This window comes from Xyrauchen texanus, chromosome 23 (assembly GCF_025860055.1).
Source record: "Xyrauchen texanus isolate HMW12.3.18 chromosome 23, RBS_HiC_50CHRs, whole genome shotgun sequence".
In the NCBI taxonomy this organism is placed as follows: Eukaryota; Metazoa; Chordata; class Actinopteri; order Cypriniformes; family Catostomidae; genus Xyrauchen; species Xyrauchen texanus.
This window is the reverse complement of record NC_068298.1, coordinates 6,869,630-6,893,423: the sequence shown is the minus strand read 5'-3', so window position 1 is coordinate 6,893,423 and position 23,794 is coordinate 6,869,630. Positions and strand designations below refer to the sequence as shown.

Here is a 23,794-nt window from a genome sequence, read left to right as displayed (position 1 = left end):
TTGAGCTCACATGAGTGCATCAGTCAGCTCCCACCACAACATGCCCTCACATGGATCTGTGCCCACGGAACTGTCAGAACGTGAAACGCTGTAGCAGCAGATGGCTGGCCGAGTGTCGTAAAACAGCAGTAAACGAGGCTCATGAACATGACAACTGAGAGAGATGCTCGGAAAACACATACAGAGAGAAAGAGAGAGAGACAGGTCAAGAATTAACATGCACAATGGTCGATCGGTTTTCTTCTGTGTGTTAACATGTTTCCTATTTGAACAGGAAGTTGGGGGAACATACTTGAGGTTGATCTCAGTCAGCGACAATTTGCTACTTGCTATTGCCATTTGGTGGCAAGTAGTATTAAGGGGTGGGACACTACCATTATAGAGAACATTTTATTGGACAAAAATGTAAATATGCCCGCTGAGTTCAGCATGAGTCATCATCAATATTCCACGTGTGTGTTACACAACATTTTTGCAACATCAATACGGGATCCAATGCCTTCAATATTCTGCGTCATGTTTCGCATCCAACATGGGGGAAGTGTTTTACTGCTTAAATATGGGATGTCTTTATTTTGGCCTAAAATACAGGACCTCCCGTCTAGAGTTGGCTCCGTTACAAACACGCAATCTACCATATATTGTAAAAAAAAATAAAAATAAAAAATGGTGGCCAGAAATTCACTCTAAAACAAGTATTACGAGATGTCATACATGTTGTTAATTTCTGCACCACCAGTGTCACCAGATGGAATTGCAAAAATAATGACGATCTTCCAAAAAAATTGTGCGATGAAATGCTAAATTGATGCATAAATTAAAAATATAAATAATAAATTGGCCCAATTGCGCGTGTCCCAAAAATTATAGAAATCTTTTTTTTTCAAAATGTCTCAAATGTAAATGTGTACATTGTGTGAAAGAGGATAGAGATGCCAGCGCAAAACAATAGTAAATTAGTATTTCCAGTGGAGAACAAGATGACAGAAGGCTTTTTTCCTGTCATCTTCCCATTATTTCACTTATTTGTTTTTATATTTATAACATTTTTTTGTTCCAAAACGACATAATTTATTTATTTAGCATAATTGTTTTCATTTCCAGGGGAAATAATACATTTATCATTTATAAGTCGCGATTATACTGTAAATACTATAATCATACCAAATATATATAAATGTTCATTTCATATCCAAATGAATGTCCTTTACGTATTTTCAGTCGTAATTGCAAAAATAAATGATAAATATTTGAAAATAATTATAAATTCTACCAAAAAAAAAATGTACACGAAATGAACCAAATTTGTATCCAAATTCGATCACATCATGTGGTAAAGAACTGTAATTGAATCAAATCGTTGTCAGAGCAAATACTTACTATATTTACAGTTCATAAATATGTCAATGACCTGTTGTGTGAATGGTTCTTCTATAGCAGTTTAGAAATACAACAGTACAAAGCATTTGCTTCAGAAGTGTCTGAATTTTTATTTTATTTTTTTGCTAAACTACAGCCGAAAGAACATTTCTTTTTCTCCAAGCGAGTTCATTTATCATTTTCAGTGCAGGGTTGTGTTGATGTCAGGGCTTGAATCAAAGGTCTGGGGCTCTATTGGCGTATGACAGAAAAATATTGAGGGTGAACTTTGAAAGGGTGGCAGGATCAATGGCATACAGGAAAATCTGTCCTTCCTGACTTTAGTGCACTCTGAGTGACCTCTCCTGACAGATCTCAAGTCAGCAAACAAATGAGAAAGCAGCCTGACAGATATGATATGGAGGAAAAACTCACAAGCAAGCATAATGGCCCTTACCAGAGGTTAAACTCCAGTTTGAATCAAACAGTCACATCCACACAAACTGAATTCTCGATCACATGGGGGGAGTCAGGCTTCTGTCACTGCTAAAAATCTCTCTCTCTCTCTCTCTCTCTCTCTCTCTCTCTCTCTCTCTCTCTCTCTCAGCAAGTTAAGTGTCCTAAAGCACATACTAGCTGTATCTGTGTGAAGTTATATTCATAATACCTCTAAAGCAATAACTATAGCTAGTTCAACCAAGTGAACTGATATTATTCACAACTAATGATATACTACACTGTAAGCAAGGCTAGATAGGGGAATTGTAATCAGAGTAGATGTTACGTTACAGGATGTTGGATGTCTCATAAACGCCCCCAAGACTGATTTGCTCCTTGGTGAAATGGAAATAAATGCTGAATGCACAAGAGGGCGAGCACACCTGCATCTCTCCATATGAAAATCACAGGTAAAACATCAGTCGCATTAATAATCAATGACGCCACCTGCTAACCAGCGTATCTCAATCTGTTTACTGTGTGTATGTGAGAGAGAGTGGGTGCTGTCGGCGGGCGGCTTGCATAATGTAGCCTTTGGCAGAGTTCCACATCATATAATGAGTGAAAGAAAAGGGCTACATGAGCTGCAACGCCAGGGCTAATTTAAGAGAGACAAGAATGTTCTTGCCTACAACCATATCCCCTGATACACACACACACACACACACACACACACACACACACACACACACACACACAGCGCATCTGCCAGCACAACCCATCTCAAGTCACCAAACGCAGATTGTGTGATACAGTGAGGACAAATGGCTCTTTGACTGAAATCGTTTAACAGCAACAAAACAGCAAGAAATTAATTGGATTCAATTACAATCAAGTTTAACCAGACAAACTATCATGAATATTAATGACATTCACATTAATACTGCACATTTTCAGTTTAAAACATGTTACGTTTATGCCTCTAATCCTAACTGGAATGGCTTTTTCTCTGCTGAAAACCGAGACTTCTCAAAAATCATGGTTCTATGACTTTTCCATGACCTTTACAAACATTTGGGATTGTTGGATATGGACTTTTAAAGAAAAAAATTGATTTAATTCAGACAAGAGGTAAACTGATATATTGGTTTTACCGATTAATCGGTGCCGATGGTTGCTTTTCCGAACTATCGGTTATTGGCAAAAAGTCAGGTAGCACTAAATCCAGAGTATAACACCTTAATTAGCATTTGTGTCAAACTGATCAGTGCTTTACAGAATGTGTTGCCTTGAATGAATTAAATACTTCGATCTGCTTCTTAAGACTCTCTTTTCAGAAGGGCCTCTACTGAGGGTGATTTTCAAGTGCTCTAGAGCCACTCTAGCCCTGAATAATTCAAGTCTTTCCAAAGGTGCAGGACTCACACACACACACACACACACACACACACACACACACACACACACACACACACACACACACACACACACACACACACACACACTCTGGATTAAGCACAGCAAATGCCAAACTACACCCTTAAACAGCCACTAGTTTAGCACTCCAGTAGGACAACAGACCTAACGCACAGCTATATTGCTTTACTAGACTTACACTGGCAACATGGTGTCGTAAACCCTAGGGGCCACATGTCTGGGGCCGCTACCAAGACAAAAGTCTCTAAGCAACAGTATGCTAAGAAAAGACTGTTTACAGGCCTGTTAAACAAACCTCAAACCCCAAGTATTAAACTTTGGACTGCAACTCATCCAGCATTGTGCTACGGACATGAATGACACCTCAAATAATTTGGCTTGTTGAGGAGAGGGACTATTACAAACCCTTAAAATCAAACTACTTTGTGTAGAAAAGGACCTGTGCGCTGTAGCAGTAGGTCAATTGCAGACAAACAGGTTCTGGGTGTAAACAATGTCAAAAGCTTCTGTCTTCGTTTCAAGTTCAGCATCTTTTGGCTGTACTGATGCACCCGTATAATGGAGCAGCACCCAGAAGATTTTACACACAATGTTATATAATGCCACAAGACCTTCAAACTAATTAGCATGAGTGAAAACTTTTGCCAGCACGCAATCATGCAGAGACATGCTTCAACATGCACTCAAGACAGGAGATAAAATCACTTCCTCAACATGCACTCAAGACAGGAGATAAACTCACTTCCTCAACCTCGGAAGAACTGTCTCCAATGATGTTTCCTTTTTTTTACACTACAACCTTTGCCTCAGCAAATCTAGCTGATAAAGTGGGTTCTCCTCTTTCTGATTGCAATGACTAGAAGAACTATTAGACATGGCTGGTAGAAATAGGTGAGAGATACCAAATGAGACTTGTTTTATGGATTGCATGTGACACTTTATATCAAACTATTTGCCCATTAAATAGCTGATATTTTAGACCAGAAACGTATTCTACACAAGTGTGCAAATTAGTGGTCGATCAATATGGGTTCCTCAATTTTTATTCCGATATCTATCTAGCAAGCAGGATGGCCGATAGCCAATATAAATGCTGATATCGATAATACAACTTAACAACAGCAAATTAGCACAATATTTATAAAGTGAAATGAACACTTATTATAAACAATATTTACTCTTAATTTGCAAAAAGATTAACAAATTTGTAGATTTTGGAACTGACTGACACAAAGTAAAGCCAACACTTCTTTTACTCAGATAGGGGGACACAGCTGGGAATCTGTATCAGCCAATGCTGATAATAGCAAAATGACCAAATATAGGCCAATAAATTGGCCTGGGCTAGGTTTCCCAAAAGCACCGTAAGCCTTGCTATGGTCTCTACGATCAACTTAAGCTTGCGATGCTTTTGGAAAACGTAGCCCAGGCCGATATATCAGTCTATCACTAGTGCAAATGCAAGGGTTTTGATGCATTGCAACGTGCAATGTCGATGTGCATTCTTTCATTACAGTACAACAAAATTCAGGACTCAATGGGGTGACAGAATGTCCTTTAAATGCTTGTGCTATTAAAACGGTTGCATTAATATTATGCATATAGCATAAATGCAGGTATTAAGTTAAATGTTGAGTTAGTAATTAGAGAACAATGATTTTATTTAATAATACTGTAGTAGACATATAGTAACCATGGTTTTACTATAGTATTGTAACCATGACAGTATCCATGTTAATTTTGTAGTTACCATGATTTAACTACAAATACCATGGTTAAACTATGGTTACTGTAGTAAAACCATAGTTAGTTGTAGTGAGGGCAAATCTCTTGAAGTGTTTGTTCCCAAATAGAATATATTTACTTTGGATTTGGCAGTAATATTCTTTTTCTGAACATAAATACCGAACCATACCGAAACTGTTACCCTAAAACCATGAGAAATTTGAACCGTTACACCCCTAGTACACATCCGTCTTTGGTCATTGCATCACATCTTGCATTGTGTTTTTCAGGGTCTTGCACCATAAGTGTTTCTAAGACACCGTATCAAGTAAAAAAGTAGTTAAACTTTAAAAAAACACAAAATTCTTACTGTCATGTTCAATGAGGTGAGGCATTGAAGGTACGCAAAGCAAAATCTGCAAACACAGGAAACATTAGAAAACAAGAAAACAAAAATTACAACCATAAATGGAAAACAACTGAATATAGGAAAACCAAGGGATTAAATACACAAGGAACATCTGAGACTAATATTCACAAGAACCAATGAAACAAAAGACAATTACAAGAACTACAAAAAACCATAATCTAAACACAAGACAGGAGGGAACAATATAAAATACATGGCGACTCCTAGCTCCTTAACACAAACACCAAAAAAATAAGTTAATGGAGGCGGGGGCTCAGGGGCGAAGCCCCAGGAGACGGAGGCTCAGAAGACCAAGGAGACGAGGGCTGATCAGGCGGTTGGCCAGAAGACCAAGGAAACCAGGGCTGATCAGAAGGATGGCCAAGACACCAGAGCAGATCAGGCAGACGGCCAGGAGACTAAGGCAGATCAGGCAGAACAACAGGAGGCGGAGTCTCGGAGGGCAGAGCCATGGAAGCAGCTAGGGGACTCAGAGAGCAAAGGCACTTGGGAGCAAGCCAGCTAGGAACTCAGAAGGCAGGCAGTGACAGGGAAAGACCTCCGTGGTCGTGAGCACAGGCAGCGACAGGGAAGCGACCTCCGTGGTCGTGAGCACAGGCAGCGACAGGGAAACGACCTCCGTGGTCGTGAGCACAGGCAGCTGACAGGGAAACGACCTCCGTGGTCGTGAGCACAGGCAGCGACAGGGAAACGACCTCCGTGGTCGTGAGCACAGGCAGCGCCAGGGAAACGACCTCCGTGGCCGTGAGCACAGGCAGCGACAGGGAAACAACCTCCGTGAGAGCCCTCCTCCTCCTCCTCCTCCTCCTCTTCCAGACGGATGGGAACACTGCTGTGAAAATGCCCTCCATGGCCAAGGACGCTGGCACTGGGACAGCCGAGGCTTCAGGCGCCTGTCTCTGGGACGGCAGAGGCTGAACATAGTAATATTTTACCATATTACAATATAAAAAGATGCTGCTGTTCAATGATTTGAAAATCAGTACTAAAGTGAGTAGGCTACAACTATGATGCATAAATATTTTACAATTGATCAATGAGAATATCATAACCATCCTTTCTCAGGTTGCGATAATTTTGATTGGGTGGTAAAATGTGCGGTGCCTAACAGTCATGAAAATAAGTTCACAATTTAAAAAATATGAATGGTCCTAAAAATAGGCTTCATCTTCTATATGCAAAACATAATTTGTTATTTATTCTTTACGGAGTAAAGAAAAGGATATTTGAGGCGTTTTATGAGAATTACCAATAAACAATGTACATCCTTTATGTTTTAATTTTAAATAGTGATACAATCAGCATTTGAAGAATCATGATGACTTAAAGAGGTACTAGAATTGCATTACCAACTACAGCCTTAAATAAACTGTTAAATGATGCTAATTCTTGCAAGTCAGAGAGTGTCTCTAGTTACTCTACCCATTACTTCAGAAGACTAAATCAATACAAGGTTGCTCAGATTCCTTGCCTCTTCTCTGCTGGGAGGGTTCTGGGTAACTGGGGAGTCTCAGTGCAATAAGCTTGGAGATACACACACACACACACACACACACACACACACACACACACACACAAGCTTGGTATCATCAGCTCCACGCAACATGATACCTGCTGGTCTTCTCTTCTCTTGTGGGCAACAGAGAGAAAGAAAAGAGACCAAACAAGAAGCAAAGGAGGAGGACCAAGAGGTCAAACCAGATCTTCATCTCTCACAGGGAACAGATAATGAGACCTTTCTACCTGGACATACTGTGTCCAGAGCTGCTTGGTATACTGTATCGGTATCAGTTTCACTCACACTGGTAATCAACTCAACCTCTTCCCAAATGCTCTCTAGACTTAAAGGGATAGTTCACCTAAATATTTGTTTATTTTTTGTCATTATTTACTCATAGTATCAAACCCATACGACCTTCTCTCCTCAACTGAACTCAAAAGGAGATATTTTGAAGAATGTTCATGCTGCTCTGTCCATGGATAGAAAGCATACAGTGACAAGGGGCAGTCAAGCTCCAAAATGTACAAAAAAGCACAATAGAAGTATGGTGTCATTGATGCGCAAATGTTAAACATGTACTTTGGAATGACATGAGGGTGAGAAAACGATTACAGGACTTACTATTCCTTTTAATAAAAAAAAACTAATTGCACAGCTGTTTGAAATATCCTTGTGTTGGCTCCCAAGATTCTTAGTGAAAAAGTAGCATCATTTTTAAGTGTAAATTGTGACTCCCTTGATCTTGCTCATGTCACAGAGTGTTTTACAGGCATGCTTGGACAGGTACAAGATAACTGTGTTATGTACAGCTCCAGCAAAACATCAACACACAACCGCTGAGTGAGCTGTGTTTCTCTTGACAATGAGCCAGTCAATTTTTAAGTACAATTAGTCAATGTTTATGCTTATAAAGCAGTAATGGGGTAAATTTCATGTTCTCATGTTCCAAAGTGTCATGAACATGTTCAGGTCATATTTTACCCCCAAATAAAACGATTAAGGTAGATTTAGAATGAGGTTCTATTCATTAACATTAGGTAATGCATTACATGCAAGTATTATAAACTATTTTCAATAATGAATTAATGCTGTAAGTAATGTCAAGCTAACCCTACTTGTAATGTAGAAATTACCATTAAACAACATTAGTAAATGCTGTAGAAGTATTGTTACCAATAGTTCATGCTACCTAATTTTGTTCACTAATGTTAACGAACGAAAACAACCTTATTGTAGAGTGAAACCAGAGAATAATAAACGATATTTTGCATGAAGAAAAATAAGCTTCTTATTAAACCATTACATTTTTTTAGTCACACTATTTTTCATTACAATTAACCCACAACACTTACACACATTTAATGCAAATAAATTTGAATTCTTTAATGTAATACAGTAATTAAATTATTTAAAATCATCCCAACCAGACATCATGATTTTTTTAAATAATTCATTTGAACAAACTCAATTCAGTTCAACACGATGAATGTAATGTTGTACTTTACGAATGTACTTAAAATGTATAAGTATTACAAATGTAACTTATTATTATAAGTGTATTTTGAAACAATTCAATTTTTGCCCTATTACAGTACTGAGAATAAAACTTTTCATATCACAGTAAGTGTACTGAAAATGTGTGTAAACGATTAACAAATTGAATAATAAAAAAAATTATGCATTTAAAAATCCAATGTCTGTGTTTCTTTGTCCACTCTAACCTTTTCTTTTTCTGTTTCAAAAGTGTCTTTTTCTTTGTAAACTGATGTTGAGCGGGTAGAATTCAATGAAGCTGTCAGCGGAGGACATGTGAGGCGTCTATTTCACAAACTAGAGACTGATGTACTTATCCTCTTGTTTAGTTGTACATCTGACCTTCCACATCTCTTTCTGTCCTTGTTAGAGCCAGTTGTCCTTTGTCTTTGAAGACTGTAGTTACACCTTTGTATGAAATCTTCAGTTTTTCTGGCAATGTCAAGCATTGTAAAGTCTCAAAACAATTATTGAGTGATGAGTTTCTAGAAAAAGACGTTTCTTTTTTGCCATTTTTGACCTAATATTGACCTTAAGATATACCAGTCTATTGCATACTGTGGTAACTCAAGAACAAACACAAAGACAACGTTAAGCTTCATTTAATGAATCAAAAAGCTTTCAGCTGTGTTTGAGATAATGGCAAGTGATTTTCTAGTACCAAATTAGCAATTTAGCATGATTACTCAAGGATGAGGTGTTGGAGTGATGGTTGCTGGAAATGTGCCCTGTCTAGATTTGATCAAAAATTACTTTTTTCAAATAGTGATGGTGCTGCTATTTACATCAGTAATGTCCTGACTATACTTTGTGATCATCTCAGCAGTTACAGAAATCCTCAAACCAGCCTGTCTGGCACCAAAAATCATGCCATTGTCCAAATCACTGAGATTACATTTTTCCCCATTCTGATGGTTGATGTGAATATTGACTGAAGCTCCTGACCCGTATCTGCATGATTTTATGCACTGCAGTGCCACACGATTGTTGGTGCCAGATGGGCTGGTTTGAGTATTTCTGTAACTGCTGATCTGCTGGGATTTTCACACACACAACAGTCTCTAGAATATCCTCCGAATGATGCCAAAAACAAAAAACATCCAGTGAGCGGCAGTTCTGCATAATGGGAATGTCTTGTCAATGAGAGAGGACAACAGAAAATGGCCAGACTGGTTCAAACTCACAAAGTCTACAGTAACTCAGATAACAGCTCTGTACAATTGTGGTGAGAAGAATAGTAGAATACTATTATGAGATGCGGGTTGGTGCTGTTTTGGAGGCACTTGGGGGATCTACACAATATTAGGCAGGTGGTTTTAATGTTGTGGCTGATCGGTATGTATATATATATATATATATATATATATATATATATATATATATATTTTAGGGCTGTCAATCTATAACAATTTTTAATGTAATTAATTACATGATGTCCCGATAAATGAATCACGATTAAATCGCATTTAATCACATATACAAATATTTGCTGAGAAAGCCCCTCATATAACAATAATTCAATATATAATGATTATACATATTTATATCAATATATAATTATACATAGTTATCTTTAAATATTTAAATATATATATATATATATATATATATATATATATATATATATATATATATCAGATAATTAAAATACATTACATTCTTGTGGCAGAAGAGTTAATCATTGATAAGACAATACAAAAAGCAGCTTTAGAATACAATGTATTGTTTATTACCATATTATTGATCATAAGTCAATCATTGACACACAGTTCACAGCAATCCATTTCACAAGTGAATTTGTCAATCAGTTGGAGATTTATTATGAGGGCTTGTTTAAGGACCCATCAATGTACACCTGCGTCAGACATGCTTGTGTAGTGTCTTGCGTGTGTTGAGTCATAAACATAAAATGTTTAAGTCACCGTGTTAAATTAAATATAGTTTAATACTCAATCTTTAAACACATCTTGAGATCCCTTAGTTCACATTTGCACTCCATCAAGTGTTTTGAACACAAGAACGTAACGCATGTTTGTGTTGTTCTGTCTACTGAAGTGTTTTGTTCACTGTATAAACTGTGTGTTGCTCACACAGCTGAAATTTCACTTACTGCCCTCTGGAGTAAACAGGTGGTACTACAAGCTTGCATTTCTCAGGAATCTTCCTTATTATGGTCCGAGGGTATGCGATTAATTGCGTTAATTCTTTTAACGCGTTATTTTTTGTAAAATGAATCGCACTGAATTAAGGTGTTCAATCGACAACCCTAATATATGGATATACACACACACTCACACACACACACACACACACAGTACTGTGCAAATGTTTTAGGCACATAAGATGTTTCACTAAAGTATGTCAAAAGATGGTTATTTATATATTCATCTTTAGTGTGTCAATTGGAAATATGAATTTTAGACTCACAAATATTACTTTTGCAAATAGAAAAGAGGAACAGGGATCCCTGCAACATATGTCATGGCCCCCACTGAACATCGTGTCAGTCTGAGATTACATAAAGAGACAGAAGCAATTGAGACTAAATAGAGAGAAGAACTGTGGCAAATTCTCCAAGAAGCTTGCAACATCCTATCTGCCAACAACCAAGAAAAACTGTGTCCAGGTGTAAGTAGGAGAATTGGTGCTATTTAAAGGCAAAGATGGTCACACCAAATATTGATTTAGGTTTTTTTTATGTTTACTGGACTTTGTATGACATTAAGTGATAAATGAAAACTGTTTATGTCATTATTTTTGAAGACATCCTCATTATGCAACATTTTTCACAAGTGCCTAAAACTTTTGCACAGTTATTTGTGTGTGTGTGTGTGTGTGTGTGTGTGTGTGTGTGTGTGTGTGTGTGTGTGTGTGTGTGTGAGTGGTTTAGCATGAAATATCAATCAAACTTGTTCATGACTGTTTTCATGACAGTACATGCACTCACGACCACATATTCTCACAAGACAATGAATATTAAGTCTAAATTGTTTCAACTGGAATAAAGAAAATGGACAAACTTGAAAACGTACAAAACCAGCTGAAACTCGTTGCACATAGCAACGACAAATAGAAAAAGAAACCGTATGTTGATGCACTGAAACATTTATTGTTTAAAGTCATTTTCAGGTATATTACAGCATGTATGACAGACCTTATGTGTTAAGACTGAAGAAGCAGTCTTATGTATGTAATCAGTCCAAAACAATAGGAGCGTCACACAATTCTGAACCTGAGTGAATACATGTTTGGATAAGGATAAGATTTGATGTCCACTACAAACATGCACAAGTGGAGATGTTCATAATGACAGGACAAAAGCAAATTATGGATGCATTCAAGTGCTGGTCTGCAGAGTGAAAAAGGAAAAAAAATTAAAAACACAAAAGGGTGAAGTTACACTACATGAATAAGAAGAGAGAAAAAAAGAAATGACAGAGAGAAAAACAAATTATCACCTGCCAGAAAACCAGACCTTAATTCACACTTGCTCGAAAATGGTCTGTATTTGCTACTGAATCAGAAATCAAAGATGTGAGCACAGATGTACCTGTGAGGCCTTTGAACTGTATTCATAAATACAGATCCATGTCTGAGTGTCCCAAAGAGTAAATTATCTGCATGAGTCTCTAGAGCTCACTTTAAATTTGATTTCATACTGAATCTAAAAATGCAACACTTTTGACTAAATGAAAAAGGGCCATCGAGTAATTCTGGAAAACATGATCATGATTTGAAATAAAGAATGCTGTAATGCCTCATCATACCCATTTTTGAGGTCAGACATGTCTCATATTTAGCGGTAAGTTATGAGTCCTTTTCCACCGCATGTTTATGAGAAATCAATCACCAATTGATTCAAACTGGACATCATTTCAGACCAAGCAAGGAACCAAATGACAAGATCCATGCACAAAATTGCACTTGCAGCAATGTAACTTAACTATCTGGCTTTATGACAACAACTGAATCCTTCAGTGTGATCAGAAGCCAAATGTTTGAAATGAGAAAACTCGGCATCAACATCAGATGATTGTTACAAACTAACATGGTCTGATTCAAAGGCTGGTCACAACACAAAAGCACCAATTCAGCAGGGAGGGCTTCTTGGTAGCTATGGTTATAAATTGAACTATTAAGAATTTAGAACTGAGAGGCAATGTTATTTTCTTTGTGTAAAATAAATATCAGCAGGCCTCTTTGATAGTTTGAAGAACATTTCAAGGCAAGGTGCACAAATAAGGACGCCAATAAAAGCCACCAGCACCGTCCACTGAGCGCATCGCACAAACAGCTGTTCACTATTCTGCAGCTCACGCGCTCCATTGCCGCATCCGAACGCTTGACAGATTGCAATAAGAAACGCATTTCAATTGCAGACGCGATGTATATGGGCATGGAGACTCCAAAACAGTAAACACACGCCCCCGGCGCGCGCTCAGATGGAGAGTCTGTATCTTACCTTTGGAATTGCTGAATGCTGTGTACCACGATAAGGATATAAGCCCACATAACCCGAAGAGTACGACTGTTAGGAAGGTGCCATTTCTGAGCCTCATCTCCGGGTCCGCGCCGGTATCATGTCCGAACCGAACCCGTGTTCGTGCTGGAGCGCGTCTGGCGCGTGCGCTGCCGAGGTGCGTCTGTGAGTTAATGACAGCCGCGGGCTCACATGAGGGAGAGGGGAGGGCTTTGTGTTCACTGCTCCACTGCAAGACCTCGTTTAACAGGGAGATGGCGTTTATACGGGAGTGAGTGTGTGTGCCTGAGTGAGTGTGAGTGGGTGTTGAAATGTGTGTGTGTTCATTCTCATATCGTGCGAATATCTGGACGGGCTCGTGGTGCAGTTGCTCCTCCATGCGGTCAGAAACAAAACACATATCACCTAAGGCAGAGATGCCCACATTTTTTTTCTCTCCGAAGGGCCAAACTTTATTGAGGTATTGTATTCTATCAAACTGCGTCTGTATTATATTAAAATAGCCTATACAGTTGCTCAATTTCATAATATAAAAAAAAACATTACTCTGCAATCTGCTAAATGAATGCAATGAAGAGCTGGCACATACGGTGTATTGAATTAGGCCTATTTATTTAATTTCCACCCTTCTCATATACGGCAAGGCGGGCAAAATCAAAGGTCATCACGGACCAACCGTATGACCTGAAAAAGCTCCCAAAAGGGGCGGGAGTAAAGCGCATGCAAAAATGGCAGAGAACCACTAACTATCGCACAGTAACCCTTTCCCTCGTGAGTGGAAGTCACGCCCCCTTTGGAGTAACCCCGCCCTCTTCGGAGATTCCGCCCCCAATTGGAGATCTCCGGTCTGCAGCTTTACTGTACGGTACTTGAAGAACCAGCCATTCATTTGGAGCACTACAATTTACATATGATTTATTAATATCATTATATAATTTAATATCTTTAAGAGGACATCCTGAGCTTTTCTCTTTTACCAAATGTTTGGGGGTGTGGTGCATTTAATATAATTAAATAATATCCCTTATCCAATAAAATCACTTTTTATCTAATATAATATTCTATACCAAAAATAAATAATCTATGGTAACTATTATATTTGTTAAATTATGATTGTTGCTACAGTTATCTTTACTTCTGTGAAAACATTATTAATTAATGTGGGAATAGTTCTCCCAAAAATGTTAATTCTCTCATCATTTACTCTCCCTCATGCCACCCCAGATGTGTATGACTTTCTTTTATCTACTGAACTCAAATGGAGATTTGTTTTAATAAATTCTCAGCTCTTTTGGTCCATACAATGCAAGTGAATGGGTGCCAAATATTTGAAGCTCCTAAGCACATAAATCAGTATAAAAGTAATCCATAAGACTCCAGAGGTTAAATCTATGTCTTCAGAAGCAATATGATAAGTATGGGTGAGAAACAGAACATTATTTAAATCCTTTTTTACTATAAATTCTCCTCCCTGCTCAGTCAATCTCCACTTTAACTTTCACATTCTTCTTCTTGTGTTTTTGGTGATTCACATTCTTCATACATATTGCATTCTACTGGGCAGGGAGAAGGACTATCATATAACTTTGAAGATATGGAATAAAACACTGGAGTTTTATGGATGACTTTTATGCTGCCTTTATGTGCTTTTTGGAGCTTCAAAGTTCTGGCCACCATTAACGTGCATTAAATAGACCTACAGAGCTGAAATATTCCTATGAAAATCTTAATTTGTGTTCTGCAGAAGAAAATAAGTCATACGTCTGGGATGTCATGAGGGCGAGTAAATGATGGGAGAATTTACATTTTTGGGTGAACTGTCCCTTTAAAACAACTTTGCACATAGCCTCCAATAGGCCTAATGACGTCTGAGGCACTGGCGACATCTAATGGCACCTTGATGCAAAATTCGCTTTACAACCAGATAATCCTATACTGTACTTCTGTCGTTTCTAGTAAATAGTAAATTTAAATAAAAGATTTGGAGGAATTATTTTGGTTAAACCTTAATGTCAGAAAATTTTAAATTCGTCAAAAAAAACCTACAAAAAAAAAATATAAAAAATTATATATATATATATTTTTTTTAAAACAAAGTAAGGTATACCCATAGTTACTTAACAGTAGATTGCGTTTTATCATTGTTTTGATATTACACAGCTTACTAAACATACTTTTACTTCTGGACGTCAAAAAGGATATATATATATAGAGCCATGTAAAACTACACAGTTTACATGTCTTTGAGTTAAACTTTTGAAATATAACTGTAGGCAATGATAAATAATTGATAACAGGAACCTTAAAACTTAAGACAGGTCACCAAGTAAACATTTACAGGCACACGCCCACTAACCTCATTCAACTATTTGGGCATTATGCTCTTAATTTAAAGAAATAAAGTGAAAATTTGATAAATGTACGAAGTTGTTAATTAAAAAGATAATTTGTGAGGAGAATGCGATCTCATTATCAATGCTGTAAGGTTGCATGATGTTACATGTAAACAATGGAAATCATATGACGCGCGTGAGTCAGAGTCAGGTGACACAGACACGCCCTCGCGCTCCTCCAGAATGACGACAATCTCTCCTAAGAAAGTTCATGTGATTTCTAGAACAAACAGGACCTCATCACATCTGTCACCATGACAAAATTTTTTTTATTGTTTATCAATGGAAATGTTTTTAAAAATGTAGGCAATGGAGCATGAACTTGATGCATTGTAGTGTTGCCCTAACCTAATGCCCAAATGAATATAACAAAACATAAAAGTTGAAATGTTACATTTAAAAACAAAAGTTGAAATTAGATCAGTTTGCTTATATGGAAAATATATAATATATATTTAAAGATAGCTTTGTATTCAAAGTGTATTTACTTATATACTTATTTAAATAATTCACAATAAATAACTAAAAATACTTATTATAGCTAAAAAATTATCAAATACAATAAAAACATTGAAATATAAAATAGTTTGAAACATTGTAATAAATTATTATAACTATTATGATTGAATACACAGACATAACTAGAATTATGGCCATAATACATTACATTATTCTTAATATTATTAGTTTTATTTATTTTTTTACATGAATTAGAAATCATTAAACTATATACTGTGACCATCCATGTTATTTTGTGGAGCTTAAATTTAAAATGTTATTCAGTAAAACAGTAAAGTAGCATGCAGTAAATGGTTTTCAAGGAGCCATGTTGAATAGGCCTTTTTAAGGCCTACTAATTCATGATGACACGGCACTTAATTTAGCTCGTATCTATAGCAGAAATAAATCACCCACCCACACACTCAGCATACATCACCATTATGTGGGATAGTAGAGCTTGCAAGATGGATATCTAGATTTCATGCTCACAGATTCTGACACAGCTATTTCTCTGTCATTACATTAGTATCATAAAGAAATCTATTACTTACATTAATAAATGGATATATAACCCCTGAGCAATCCTTTTAAAATGTATTTACTGCTATATTGACAGTAATTGAAAGAGCGGTGTCGGTTTCTGTTGAAATTAAATTACTCAAAAGCAGCAGGGTGTTAATGTAACATATAGGCCTACTGTCTCAAAAAAGTTGGGGGAAAATTAAATTAGTAGGAATGGACATTTACAAACCAATCTGTAGAAATAGGGAAGCAAAAATACGTTATTATTATTAATAGTAATCAGGCTGGGCTGTAAAAAATAAATGAGCTCAGAGGGAATTTCCCCTCACATAACGCAATGTCATTCTCCTGATCACCTGAGCTCGTTTATTCTGTTTTCAAACCTACTTCGTGCTCAAAAGACAACATGAACCTTGTCCTATGATGGCGGTGGACGTGACGTCCCTTCTGTCATGAAGTGCATGGACACGCCCCTTAACTTGCGCTCGCTTCAACGATTGGCTGAATCCTCGCTAACATTTGCATATGACGCTCGGGCTTATATACTGAACTGTTGGCTGACGAAGGAAACGCATTCTCCAGCGCTCTCTTCACTGAATCGCGTACTCAAGAAGTGTATTTTCTGCTGCGCAACACTTTCAGCGGAGTTGGATTTTACTCGCGAATTTTTCTCGGCAAGAACCGCTATAATGTCGATGACCGTAAAAGCTTACATGCTTGGCAAGGACGACTGCCATAAGGAGATCCGTCGCTTTGCCATTGATCAAGATGTGTCAACAAGTTTTGAGTATTTGAAACGAAAATTGCTCGATGTTTTCGTCGGTCTCCGGACTACGCCGTTTCAACTGCACTACAAAGGTAAGTCATATTTGTATTTTAATTAGTTAAAAAGTATTCAGACCTTTTAATATATAACATATAATGATTGTCGTTTCTCAATTTTGATACTTTTTAAAAAAGTATAATTTTGTCATTAAAACCCAAAAGCAAAATTTTAAATTCATGAGCTTCAACAAAGGGACATTAATAAAATAATTATAATGAAATAATTCTACTTATGAATGTAGTTTCTCAGGTTTTAGATTTGTTGAAGTAGAGACAATGTGATGTATTATTCATGAGCTGTGCATCTCATTAAAAAGAACACCAATGGTGGAAGAGCATTTCTTGCATACGTTTACATCCTAATGAAAATGCAGACGTCATTATTAGTCAAATAAGTGTTGTAAAAAGGAATCAGTGCAAGTCTTACTGTGGTATGTAATTTAATCTGTTAAAAGGATAGTTTACTCAAAAATGAGAAGTCTTTCATCATTTCATCATGGAACACAAAAAGAGATTTTAGGCCGAATGTAAACCCCAGTCTCCACTCACTTTCATTGTGGGACATTTTTCCACTACTGTTAAGCGCAGCACTATGCCATGTCATAAACACAAAGTCAGTGGCCGTGGCCTAGAAGTTTTGGTATTTTTGTGCAAGCATGTGCTAAGTCTAGGCGCAAGTGGGTTTGGTGAAATCACACTCACAAAATGCTAATGAGCTGGGACAAGTACAATTTAATTCTGAGGTTCTTCTCCGGTTATTGCTCGGTCACCATCTGGTTATATTGTCCACTCCTCAAGCACCAGCGACCTAAACACAGACAGCACATTCATAAGGAGTTGGTAGTGTAAATGGACAGTATTCAATGAATTAGAATTATAGAAATGTGGACACGCTCCTTTTTTATGCTTAGAAAATGTTATTATTGCCTACATTTGGATATGGATCATTTAATTATAGGGAATATTATTAAAGATTTTCATCTACCGACACACAAATCATGGCTCATATTATTTATAGCGATTGATCGGCACACACTTCACTTCTACTCGTCGATTTTGATTTGAAACAAGTAAATTAATTTATTGAAAACCAAAAAACTAAAACATTTTACCCTCTCAAACTTCTTTCCACTGCATCATTTGCAGTGACTTAAAAATCACTATGACAACAGGTGGAAAAGATGTAGTGTAGCGCTGCTCTCTGAGCACTCACACAAAAAAGAGCCCAACATCTTTTTTTTTTACCCCCGCGTGTGCGCCATAAAGGTTTATGGTGACACCTCCTTTTGTGTTCCATGGAAAAACAAAAAGTCAGATTTTGAACGACATGTAGGTGAGTAAATGATGACAGAATTTTAAATCAAATGTTTGTGCAGATAAGGGAAAATGACACTGACAGAACCCTAAATCTGCAGCAATATTAGGACTAGGAAAACAGCCTAATCTTGGACTAAACAAATCCCCATTTATCTAAACTCTCTCTGTAGACGAGGATGATGACATGATCGCTTTCTCTTCTGATGATGAGCTCATGATGGGTTTGGGTCTGGTAAAGGATGACACGTTCCGTCTCTTCATCAAGCGTAAGTAACATACATATACAATATACTTTATCATGTGTTAAGGCCTGGGCAAAGCTTTATAGATAATTATACTGTAGAATTAGCAGTTTATTTTAATTGCATAATTGTAGAGCTATTTAAGAGGATACAAATTACTTGATATACATAAAAAAAAAATAATTCAGCTACAAGAATGGAAAGGAGGATAAGGATTGCAGTTCTGAATAAAATAAATGTATGGGTTTAAAAATACATTAAATAGCTGCTGAGATTCATATTTGTAAAAAAAAAAAAAAAAAAAAGGCTTAGGAGATCTATTACTTTGTCTGAGAGTATTGTATGAACACAACATTAGTTGTGTAGGCTAGTAGATACAGCTGCCCTGAGACACCTGAGATGGCAGACAAAGGAAACACATTTGGTATTTCTATAGTGACAGCCTGGTTATGTAATGTATTATGTTACCAGACCAAGTTCTAGGTATTTGTTATTATTCTACAATGATTGTATTGTTTCTTGGCATTTGAGCCTATATTGTAAGCATACATGATTAGTGTTCTGAGCTACCTTACACACTGCTCGCTTTTTTAATTTTTAATAGTTGCAGGCAAAGGAAACACTTAAGGTCACACATTTGGTATTTGTATAGTGGCAGCCTGGTTATGTAATGTATTACGGTATGTTACCTGACCAAGTTCTAGGTATTTAGGCAGTTTCTCCTTTTCTTAAAAAAAAAAAAAAAAGGTAAAATCAAGGTCACATTGAGGCACTTACAAGGAAGGGCCAATATTTGGAGTGTTTAAAAAGGCAGAAAAGTGAAGGTTATAATTTTATAAAAGTACTAACATTCATTCTTTTGTTAAAACTGTGCATTACATGTGTTGTAAAGTTGTTTAAAGCATCATTTTTAAAGTCATTTGAGGGTTTGAGTGTTTATAGTGTTACATCGCCATGGCAATAAAGCTGTAAAATGGGATAAAACTTCACACAGAAAAAGTTTTAAAGTGATTATCACACTACAATAATGTTAACACACTTATTGTTTACGTTTTGTGGCTAAACATTTTAAACAGCGAGTAGATTAACGTTTATGTATCGGCCCCAATCACTTTCATTCCAAGTGCCTCACGCACTGTATGCCAATTTTTTGCCTTTTAAATAACAATTAAAAAAAAAAAAGAGACGGGTCAAAATTAAAACTAAAAATGCTGTCGATTGAGCTTACCTTGAACTGAATCAGAAATATTCCTTTAATAATAATTCTATTTCACTTTGCAGAAAGAAAGGAGCACAAACGTGACTCCTCACCTCATGGGTTCCCTGGGTTCTCATTTACCACACCTCATGGAGCCCCCCACTTTAGTCCTCAAGGACCACCTCATATGGGCCCACCAGGACCACCTCATATGGGCCCTCCTGGACCACCTCATATGGGGCCTCACCCTCATCACACTCCACTAGTGCATACAGGAGTGACCTGCGATGGATGTGAGGGACCGGTGGCTGGAACACGTTTTAAGTGCACCGTTTGCCCAGATTACGACTTGTGCTCTAGCTGCCAGGCTAAAGGCCTCCACAAGGAGCACGCTTTGCTACCCATCTTTCACCCTATGGCCAACATGTTTGAGGTGAATAGCTATTTTCCTGCTTTGAGTGTCATGTTACTACAAATTAACAGCATTGGAGAAACTACATTAAAACTGTATCTGCCCATGCCACAAGCTACTCAGTAACTAGCTAAACAACCAAATTAGCCCAATTGTTAGGGAGGGTAGAATCAAATGGGGTAACCTCCCCGTGGTCACTATAATGTGTGGTTCTCGCTCTCGGTGGGGCACGTGATGAGTTGTGCGTGGATGCCGCAGAGAATAGCGTGGGCCTCCACGCACGCTCGACAAGCAACTTGATAAAATAAGTGGATTGACGGTCTCAGAAGCGGAGGCAACTGAGATTCGTCCTCCGCCACCCGGATTCAGGTGAGTCACTACACCACCACGAGGACTTAGAGGGCATTGGGAATTCAAATTGGGGAGAAAATAAAAATAGTTAAGTTAGTAGAGTCACTGCTTTTAGTTAACTACTCCCTAGCATTGCAAGCAACAATTCCTTCCCCGTTTAAAGTGGCTTTTAGAAAGAAGATTGTGACCAATCCGATTACATTTCAATTTTGTGTGCAGTGGCAGCCTCGTGGGAAGTTTTGGCGCAAGATGAGACACTGCATGTGGGCAAATGCCCAGGCTCAAGCTCACCCCCAATGCCAGGCTCAAGCTCACCCCCAATGCCAGGCTCAGCCCAGGCCATCTGGAGACCAGCAAAATCAGGATACCTCCCAAAACACAGGAGAGAATGGTGAGATCCTGTTGCTCAAAGTGGCCAATAAACAGAATTCTTCCATCAGCTTCCTTCATCACCTGCTTTTGGTGACATCTGTGTATTTCTCAACTATGTTATTTTTAATCCACAGGTGCGAATCCTTCCCAGGCTAATGTGGATTACCTGAAGAACATTGGAGAGGAAGTAGCAGCCTTGTTGAGTCCTTTTGGTAAGTTGCTTGTTTTGGTTTAAAATCTATTTGTTTTAGCCTTTTCAAAAAGATCTGGGTACTTGATTGATGACCGTTTGGCTCAACAAAAATGCTGTTCTTTGCAGGCATAGATGTGGACATCGATGTTGAGCATGAAGGGAAACGCACCAAAGTTACACCAACTCCTTCTGCCTCCAGTGGTCCACCTAGTGGTCAGAGTGACAGTGGATCCATCGGGCTACTCTCCAGGGGGTCGGCTCCAGGAAGTCAGGCTTCTGAAGAGAGTATCAGTGAGGGAACAAAGGTAATTTGCAGAAGCACCAATAGTATAAAGTCTCAGGACTGCAGCGTCTCAAGTTTTCAAAGACAAAGCTATCAAGTTGAGAAATGAGATTGCCTTTTGCATTTTTTTTTTACCTCTTATGAATGGCCACTCTTTTCTAACAATATTTTACCAAATATATACGGTCATACTTTTTTCTACCTTCTAAAACGTATTTAACTAGGCCTAGAATAATATAATAAGAAATATATTCTAGATAGATAGATATTAATTCCAATTTCATTAGAAATTAATTGTGGGGGCAATTTTGCCCCCATATTTCAAATATTGAAGGCATTTTTGTCACTTTTGATAGTAATATTGCCCCAACACCTGGTTAATTTCTAGAGACTAGAGATGCACTAATGTATCGGCCAAACATCAGTATTGGCCAATAAAAGCAATTGTCTGTGCTATCGGACAGCGGCCAAATGTTTAAATACAGCCGATGATGAGGGCTGATGATTTCCTGTCAGTCAAAAGAGCGCGGGAAAAACAATTAGCTCACAACTCGTGTTGTATGAAAGAAAATGTCTTGTGTGGAATTATATTGAATTGGGTGACAGTGTCGACAATGTGTGTGGTCATGTAAATGCATTAAACGACTTTCATAAACGGCTTAATACATCGACATGGATTTACTTCCATTCTTACAGCAAGTGTTGTGTGCACGTCTCTTCGAGTTTGCGTCAAAAGCAGAGAATAACCCGGCTAAATCTAATGTAAACACGGTTTCCTTGCTGTCAGGTTTTTAAAATATGCTGATTTTGGAAGTTATCAGCGTATTGTGTGCATGTAAACAGGATCAATGACAGAAATTTGTAAGCTTTGCTCTTCTAAAATTTATAGGTGTTTTTTGAACAACTAATTTGATTGCTCCGGACACAGCATGGAATAGTTGAAGAGTTTGTTAAAGCTAAAGCAGAGGCTGCTTTTTATGTGAGCCTAACAAGAGGCTATTCAGAATTGTAATTTTTATTTCAGTGTTAAGTTTATAACTGAGACCAGTTTCTCTGAAATATGGAAGACGTGTAGAGAGAGAATAAAACAATTATTTACATTTCTTTTGAAGTTGTTTAATTATCAGTATTTTCAGAACCACCCAACTATCGATATCTGCAGTTGTTGTTCTAAATAACCGGATATCACTAACAGCACACACATTTTGTATTAGTGCGTCATTCATTTCTGAACCTGTTGCCCACACATCCTATTAAGATTATAAATTAGCATTCCTGATCATGTTTAATGTTATAAAGGGACAGAAAGACCCAAGCAGTGATGAGGAATGGACTCATCTGAGCTCTAAAGAGGTGGACCCCTCCACAGGAGAGGTGCAGGTACTCCGGATGGAGCAGGATGGGGCGAATGATGTTCCAGCTCCTCTAAGTGCCGCAACAAGCACAAGCTCCACTACACAGGGCCCTACAGGTCTACGAGAGGCAGCGCTCTACCCACACCTTCCTCAAGGTAAATAGCTTCATCACTTGGCCAAAAAACAAACCAATCGAGTTCTCCGCTTCCAAGCAAACCAAAGAATTTCACGCAACCTAATTTTTCATCTCTCACTCTCTCTCAGATGCAGACCCTAGGCTGGTAGAGTCCCTTTCTCAGATGCTCTCCATGGGCTTCTCTGATGAAGGTGGCTGGCTAACCAGACTGCTCCACACCAAAAGTTATGACATCGGAGCAGCTCTCGACACCATCCAGTACTCCAAATCAAATAGCTCACAGAAGTAAAGGAGAAGCACAGGAACACAGAAGACCTGGGCCATATTTACTCAATGATGTTTGAATACTAAAGCATTTTCTATTAAGTTAGCTTTTCCATACTTTTTAAATGACAATTTCTTGTCGTAATATTAACAATATTAATTACTCACTCAGGTAACTAGCATTATTTGGGCAGTTTTAGTCAACATTTCTTAAATTAGCATTATAAATGTAAAACTTCATATTATCTTTACACTATATATATATATATATATATATATATATATATATATATATATATATATATATATTATATTTTACACATACATTTAAGTGGTTGGTTAATGGCATTTAACTCTGCTTTGAAATATGCAATGGTGATTTGTTAGTTTGCATTTACCAACTTACTCTATTTGCACAAATATTTTAGACAAAGCAGAAACCTGTGGTATTCTTATTGTTAGTTAGAATAGACAGATGGAATCAGGTAAATATTGGGTCTTCTAAAATCCTGTATTTTCTATCCTTA

General features: G+C 37.5%; 2 protein-coding genes across 2 annotated transcripts in view; one reads left to right on the top strand and one right to left on the bottom strand.

The window, feature by feature from the left end:
• Positions 1-13,125, bottom strand: part of mgat4b (alpha-1,3-mannosyl-glycoprotein 4-beta-N-acetylglucosaminyltransferase B) — a 117,159-nt gene extending 104,034 nt beyond the window's left edge. Inside the window, exon 1 of the mRNA XM_052154673.1 lies at positions 12,886-13,125. Within this exon, the coding sequence (XP_052010633.1) occupies positions 12,886-12,982 (97 nt within the window). The 5' untranslated portion in view covers positions 12,983-13,125. The remainder of the gene's footprint in view (positions 1-12,885) is intronic.
• Positions 13,126-16,880: 3,755 nt separating this feature from the next.
• On the top strand, positions 16,881-23,664 carry sqstm1 (sequestosome 1). Its single transcript, XM_052154678.1, has 8 exons — positions 16,881-17,177; positions 18,632-18,727; positions 19,985-20,334; positions 20,884-21,055; positions 21,171-21,248; positions 21,356-21,534; positions 22,812-23,022; positions 23,132-23,664. The coding sequence occupies exons 1-8, from the start codon at positions 17,009-17,011 to the stop codon at positions 23,290-23,292; spliced, it is 1,416 nt and encodes a 471-aa protein (XP_052010638.1). The 5' UTR covers positions 16,881-17,008; the 3' UTR covers positions 23,293-23,664.
• Positions 23,665-23,794: the final 130 nt, after the last annotated feature.

Excerpts from the sequence above, each read along its gene's own strand:
- sqstm1 (XM_052154678.1), top strand. The coding sequence starts at position 17,009 with ATGTCGATGACCGTAAAAGCTTACATGCTTGGCAAGGACGACTGCCAT. Across the intron at positions 17,178-18,631 it reads GTTTCAACTGCACTACAAAG|ACGAGGATGATGACATGATC; the intron begins GTAAGTCATATT and ends CTCTCTCTGTAG. Across the intron at positions 21,535-22,811 it reads GTATCAGTGAGGGAACAAAG|GGACAGAAAGACCCAAGCAG; the intron begins GTAATTTGCAGA and ends AATGTTATAAAG.